The following is a 7,760-nucleotide window of genomic DNA, read 5'->3' as shown; positions in this document are numbered from 1 at the left end:
CTCAAACGAAGACCGGATTGGCCGCAGGCACTGGAAGCACCATGTATTCGGCAATTTCCTTCGCAATGCTTGGGAGCTAGAGCAACTGTTCCTGGGAAGTAGCAATTCCTATGTGCATTGTTCTATATAATCAATGTCCCAAATGCTGGTCCTTAAAGGCACGTGCACTAAAACTTTTCGACTGTCATCGACAAAATCAGACCGGCTCTGGTAGCAGAGCAGCGACAACGGCACGTCGATGGCTCTTTCTAATGGTAGTGTTTGTCGTTTGGTGGTCTAAGTATCTTAGTGTAATTTTTATTAAGTTCAGGATGCATTTTGTACTTCTGATGAAGTTTTATAAGAGATCTGAATACTTTTTTTTTCGCAAAAAAGGAATCTCCCAAATGCTGCTACAGCCTTGTGCACCTTTTCTTTCGGCAGGGAGACACATGAGCACGTTCCTAGTAAGTAGCGTACCACCAAATCAGAATATAATCATACTCACAGACAAAATAGAGATCATCAATCTCATGCAAAGCTATTCTAAAATTTTAAAAATAAATTACTTTCAAAAGTACTTGGACAACTCAAAAATCAAATTTCAGCAATGTGTCCTCGCGACGAGGTCTTCCGTAATAGATCTCATATGAGCACATTCTAACAAATATTTCTTAAAAAGCCACTTTGTGCCACGAATCCCTCTCCCTCCGCATGTACGGCGGGAGGGAGTGAGGACCCTAGGGCTTTGGTCCCGTTATGGTAGGGTTAGGAATATATTTAGGGCTTGTTTCCGTTCAACTGTGGCGAGATGATGGTGTCACTATTGGCATGGAATAAGGTCTCTTGCCTCGCCTCATTCCGGTGATGTTTCTTTGTATCACCGGAAAGCATGTGAAAGATGGGGTATCTCGAGATCTGTTCTCCGGGCCTGACTTTTTTTCCTGAAGTTTTGTCTCGGTGGTGATGTCCTGCGGAGCAGACAACATGATTGTGCCTCTTGGTTCTTCGGTTCTAGTTCTGACCGGCAAAGGTTGGCTAGCCTCGGTTTTGTCGGGTAATGTGTCAGATTTGTGTTCTTCAACTTCGAAACTTGAGAGTTCTACAGGCTCTCTCCGATATTTTCCTCTCTGGAACGGAGATTTACTACGCAAATCACGGTTGTCTACATCATCGACTTACCAGCTGCGTCCAAAAAAAAACTGATTTTCTGACCTTGACCAATGTTAACACATGTGCATTGTTCTGTTGTTGAAACTGTTATTCGGAGCTCAACTCTAGAGGCGAGAATCTCATTCAACGTTGGATCGACAACATCGGCGCACGAGCTCCTCAACTTTCACGATCTTGGATCACCGACATCGGAGTAAGCATGTGGCACGAGTTGACAGACACAACACAACACAACGTTGGATCGACAACATCGGTGCGACATTTGAGGTCGCACCGACGCACCTGTACAGGCAACGTGAGATCAACAGACACAACACAAGCACCATTACGGGAAGTCCTGTGATCACTTGAAGCTACTGTGCAAACCAGATCCCCGTCTATAAATAGACAGAGTGTTCTCTTCTCTTCTCATTCCACCCATAAAAAAGGCCACATCTGATCAAGAACAGTGTAGCAATGGCGGTCGCCCGGGAGCAGCACATCCTCGACCAGGGCCTTCTCGATGCCCAGCTCGAGCTCTGGCATCACACCCTCGGCTATGTCAAGTCCATGGCGCTCAAGTCCGCCCTGGAACTCGGCATCGCCGACGCCATCCACCGCCAAGGCGGCGCCGCCACCCTCTCCCAGATTGCCGCCACGGCCACGCTCCACCCGTCCAAGATCTCCTGCCTGCGCCGCCTCATGCGTGTGCTCACCGTCTCAGGCGTCTTCGGAGTAGAACACTCCGGGGACGGCGGCGTTGAAGGCGAGGCCGTCTACGCGCTGACGCCGGCGTCCCGTCTCCTCGTCGGCTCGGCCTCAGCGAACATGGTCCACGTCACGAAGATGCTCCTGCACCCCATCATCGTCTCCCCGTTCTCCGACCTCGGGACTTGGTTCCAGAACGAGCTGCCGGAGCCGGACCTCTTCAAGGTGAAGCATGGCAAGACCTTCTGGGAGCTGGCCAACGAGGACCCTGCGTACAACGCAATCGTCAACGACGGCATGGTCTCCGACAGCAGCTTCCTCATGGACATCGCCATCAGGGAGTGTGGGGACGTCTTCCAGGGGATAGGCTCCCTGGTCGACGTTGCCGGGGGGCACGGTGGAGCGGCACAGGCCATCTCGAAGGCGTTCCCGCACGTGAAGTGCAGCGTGATGGACCTTGCCCACGTCGTTGCCGAGGCTCCGAGCGGTACCGACGTGGAGTTCATCGCCGGCGACATGTTTGAGAGCGTTCCGTCGGCCCATGCTGTCTTCCTCAAGGTGCGTCAAGTAGTGAACTCAATGTTGGTACTCCATTAGTCTATACGATCACAATGTCCATTTTGGGAAAGATATATATAGCTATAAAGTTAGCATGTTGTCAACTAACGATTGGGGTCACCACCTTCAATTGTTTCAGTGGGTCATGCATGATTGGGGTGACGAGGACTGCATCAAGATACTGAAAAATTGCAAGAAAGCCATTGCGCTAAAAGACGTGGGAGGGAAGGTGATAATTGTCGACATGGTGGTTGGTGCAGGGTCACGGGACCAGAAGCACAAAGAGACACAAGTCATGTTCGACCTTTTCATCATGTTCGTCAATGGTATCGAGCGAGATGAGCATGAGTGGAAGAAGATCATCTTTGAGGCGGGATTCAGCGACTACAAAATCACGCCCGTTTTGGGTGTGAGATCGATCATCGAGGTTTACCTGTGAACATCTGGTCTTTGATTGGTGAAGTACGTTTTTCTGGAGTGCCAGACTCCTAGTAAGTGTGGTCGCCATATTAATTTCTAGCTCTTGGTGTTGTGTTCTGGAAAGGAGTGTGTGCTTCTCGGCTAATAAAAATATGCTATGATACCCTCACTGTGGGATGTCTAAATTGTTGCCTTCTCAGAAATACACAAGAATATAAGTAAAACTGAGCCTTTTGAGACAGAAAGTACCCCTTTCGTTTTTTTAGTCTGCATATAAGATTTAATCAAAGTCAAACTTTGTAAAGTTTGACCAATTTTATTGAAAAAAATATCAACATCTACAATACTAAACCTATATGTTATGAAAATTAATTTCATGATGCATCTAACAATCTTGATTTCATATTGTGAATCTTGATACATTTTTCTATAAACTTAGTCAAAGTTGACAAAGCTTGACTTTGATTAAATCTTATATGCAGACTAAAAAGAAATAGAGAGAGTATGTGTTTACCTTGGGCTTGGCCCGCCTTGGCCTGCCCAACCAGTTTTCGGTAGCTCTGTCACTGCACGTGTTGCCATGAAGTTTCCTTCACCATGATTCTTTTGATGCAAACTTTGTGTAGATCGTACCATGCATGTGAGTCGGGCTGATGGTAGGAAAGGTGACATTATGGTATCACATGCCCTCACCTCTTGCTCATCGAGCTCACATCAGATCGCAGATGTCTCGGATGTGTTAAAGTGATTGAATGGTCAAAATAACTAGCTCTAGTTTTTGGTAGAGCTCGATGGGATAATACACGAGGGCTCATAATGAAATCAAGTTGATCCATATCAAAAAAATATTTATAAATAAGCATTGATCTTTGAACCACAACTGAGAAGTACACTACATACATGAAATTCTAAAAACTATATGAAGCTGAAACTATTGGATCTAACTTGCATAACACTTTGTTTCTTTCTCTGATTCCTTTTTTACTTATTTATTTATTTTATTCCTAAACACAACGACCAGATCTCAAAGCAACTATGAAGATGAAATTGATGCAAAGTTAAAAAAAGGTCAGTAGATGAAAGACCAAGCAAGAAATGCAAACAACAAGTTTCAACACCAAACAAAGGCTCGGATCTTTTGTTCCGCCTTTAGGGCTCTAGGACGGGGCAGAAAGTACTCCCTCCGTCTCGAAATGTAAGACATTTTTTGATACTATGATAGTGTTAAAAAGCGTCTTACATTTTGGGACGGAGGGAGTATTAAAAAACACTATATTTAGAGGGTTGGTAGAAAGATAAACAAGGAAAACAAATCCTATCGTGTCAATGAAAGCTCTGATGCCAAGATGTGATGGGCATGAACCCGATGGATGAGTTAATTCCAAATGTGGCCCGATCTTCACGCCGTATGATCAAAACAGGGAGGGTAACTAGTTGTAGGCAGCGGTAGTAGCAAACATTAACCTGCCAAGGTTGGATGCGACGAATGTGTTGGGTAAGGAGATCTGAAGCTACAAGAAATTCGGCTGGATGTCTATATAATCCCAAAACCACAAACAAGTACTACTAAACACAAAATAGTTAGAACCATATATCACGAGTTGTGGGAACCATAGGCTCATAAGTAATATGGATGAACTCACAAGAGCAGCGGTGGTAAGGTACACTCAATACCTTGATTGGGGGCGGGGTATAACTAGGGATACCCCCCACCCACCGGGGGTGAAAGCGGTCAAAAATTACTCGGCATTTCCATGGTTTCCTTGGGGAGTAAGAAGTCAACTCAGAGTTATTGAAGAGCTTCCTAAATTCTCACAAGGCCTTTAACATCTTGACACCTTTCACCAAAACGATCATTATGTTTACTGAACCAACTTCAAATGATACAAGGTTTGTTGGGGTGGAAAGTATAATTATGGAGCTTCTGGTGATATGCTCCTATTGTCACATTTATCTTCCAAAATGGTGGTGAAACACCAAAAGAACATAGGCAATAACTGAAAGCATGTAATTCACTCAGAACTTGCTCAATGACTTTGTTTCTTTGTGACCTCAGATATTGTGTCCTCCTTAAATGATGCACCTGATTCCATGTACGAGCATAAGTTGAAAGCATAGTAATGTCACTGATCTAATAATAGTGACCTAGGTTAGAGTTCACCTCAAAATGTGTTTGCTTGGTTCACACCTTAGTAACTATTTCCAATTAATTTGTGCATCTAGCTGAAATGTGACGTTTGCGTTACCATGTGCATATCACAAATGTGGATATGTGTCATAGCCATCGTGGTTGTCTGCCTCGTGCTGGAAAGGAGTGAGGTACAACAAACCCTATTAGGTAGAGTTGTAGAGTTACTTGGTCTACCCATGTATAGGTTGCTTGGTCATTGTAGTTGCCTACATGTGGGTGCCCTGGATTCATTATAAAATTGTCTTGTTAGACATGGCAAAAACCTCTAGATTTTAGGTTTTTTTTATTCTTTGAATAGAAAGTGTTGAAGGCCTAAAACTATTCCTATGTATATAAAATTATGCAATCCGTGTTTGATTAATCTTTTTCCTAGATTGTCCTTAGTGGCTTGTTGGAGGTTGAGAGACTACCCCTACTTGATGTGAACTTCACTTGATAACCCAATTCATTAGTGGCACTTCAAAGCATTTGTGTGAAGCCTCCAATATAATGATATTTTAACATTATGGCTGGATAATTTAAATGGTTTTACCTTCCAATCTAAAAGCCAGTAAATAGCATTAGCATACTGCTAGCTCTTTCCATACTAGGATCACAATACTATTCGCAATTATGAACTCTTTAAGCACATAAAAGTTCGGCAATTGGATGAAAAAAGGGTGCGCCAAAAAGAAATGGACATCGTCCAACCATTTTTGCCATCAGGTCTTTACGTGTTATGTACAACCATTGAACCACCAATAGGATCATCCCAAATACGTATATCTTGACCAATATAAAAAGATCGAGTTGCAGAGATCCAACAAATCTCACCCGTTCAACCACATCTATCCAACAGTCTATGTCTCCCTGATGTTTAGCGTTAAACATGTTTGGCACGAAACACATTTATTACCATCAACTCATTAATATAAGGCCTAATATCAACTTGAGCATTCCACCTAATATTCCAGTATGACCCCTGCAAAGAAAACACTTGGACACTTCATTTTTTGTGTTTCAAAGGTATCCTCTGAACTGGTGACAAAGAATGTTGTGGCTCACCGGATCTAGATCTCCACTAGATCAGACGAATTGTTGTTTAGGTGGTACTTTGTGACGCACATGAGGCTTTTCTACATCTTGGATCATATTTTTTTACATCATATATTGTCTCAGTTTCTTCCATCTTGCATTTTATAGGTCTAGGCCGAGGTCAAGGTGCTAAAGGTACTTGTTCGTACTTTGCCATCTCTCTAATGCTACAGTTTGGTCTAGTCCTTTACAGACCATATAAGCATGATGGAACAATTGTTGGAGGGCCCTGGTGGTGGAGTGCATCAATTATTTTTCCCTGTGTTCCGTAAATAGAAGCGTCGAGGAAGAAAATGTTATGTTCTATATGTCGAGTGTATTATTATTTTTACTTGTAAAAACTTTGAAAGAAAGCCCAGATGTTCAAAAAACAGATAATCAAAGACATATCAAACACGAAATAAAGAAAAATAGGTATTGAAATAAGTGTTTTTTTGGAAAAGGGGCGTAACCCCGGCCTCTACATCAGAACGATGAATACGGCCACCTTTATTAGAAAGCAAATAAGTTCAACACAAGTCACAAGGTCTTAAACAAGCGAACCACAAAAATGCTCACGGAGAGCCGAGGATAAAAGCCACAACCGACTGGCAAAAGAAAGATAGGAAAACTAATTGCCTATCCTATTACATGACCGCAATCCCAACCGGCTGAATATAGACCGAGCTACCATCTCCCATTGGGTAGATCTAGTAACCAAATGCTCCCTGGCCTCCGTCTGAGTGAGTAACGACCACATACGGATGAAAGTAGTGGCTCGGAATATAACCTGCAAAAAAATGAGTATTTGTTGTTCTGTTAAAAACCAAATCATTCCTGCAGTTCCAGACTGCCCAAAGTAAAGCACATACTCCTACGCGAATGTGTCTCGCTGTTTGGGATTCTATCCCATCCAGCCACGTCCAAATAACGTGTTGATATTATTCGGAGGAGTAATATTAAACGCAATATGAACAGTCCGCCATAGAACCTTAGCCATCGGATAGTCAAGAAAGAGGTGTTTGATGGTCTCATCACGAACACAAAAACTATATCTCGTGGAACCGGTCCAGTTGCGCTTTGTCAAATTGTCCTTAGTTAAAATGACTTGTTTGTGTACAAACCACATGAACACTTTAACTCTCAAAGGTACCTTGACATTCCAAACGTGCTTGATAGTAGGAATAGAGCTAGAGTTAATCATATCTAAATACATAGATTTAACCGTGAACTCTCCATTCCTGGCTAACTTCCATCGCAACGTGTCTGGCTGTTGACAAAGCTGCACATCCATCAATCTTCTCAGTAAATGGAGCCAGGATTCCCAACGGGCTCCGACAAGTGTTCTCCTAAAGTGAATGTTGAGGGGAGTGGACTGAAGCACGGTAGTAAGGAAAGCGTCTCTTCGTTGCACAATGCTATAAAGGGAAGGATATTGAAGCGCGAGAGGGGTTTCTCCTAGCCATGTGTCCTCCCAGAATCTCGTGGAAGTACCGTTTCTGTTGGGGATATTACTACTAAGTATAAACCGGCCATGAGGGGTCGGGTTATGCCCACAATGAGTTAGTCATGTTTGAAGCCCATGAAGACAAGAAGTATGGCGCTTTACAGAGGAGATCTAACATGAAGGCCCAGGGCCCAAAGGCGTATTAGGGCCCGTAGACATAAACCGCCATATGATATGTAACTTATGTTGTAA

The 7,760-nt window shown here is 43.4% G+C and overlaps 1 protein-coding gene across 1 annotated transcript; it reads left to right on the top strand.

Moving 5' to 3' along the window:
• Positions 1-1,495: 1,495 nt before the first annotated feature.
• LOC125537348 (O-methyltransferase ZRP4) lies at positions 1,496-3,697 on the top strand. The gene is made up of 2 exons (XM_048700657.2): positions 1,496-2,397; positions 2,537-3,697. Exons 1-2 carry the CDS (start codon positions 1,609-1,611, stop codon positions 2,834-2,836), a joined length of 1,089 nt encoding a protein of 362 aa, XP_048556614.2. The 5' UTR covers positions 1,496-1,608; the 3' UTR covers positions 2,837-3,697.
• Positions 3,698-7,760: the final 4,063 nt, after the last annotated feature.

This window comes from Triticum urartu, chromosome 1A (genome assembly GCF_056163025.1).
Source record: "Triticum urartu cultivar PI428250 chromosome 1A, HENAU_Tu73, whole genome shotgun sequence".
Taxonomy (NCBI): Eukaryota; Viridiplantae; Streptophyta; class Magnoliopsida; order Poales; family Poaceae; genus Triticum; species Triticum urartu.
This window is presented reverse-complemented; position numbering and strand designations above follow the sequence as displayed.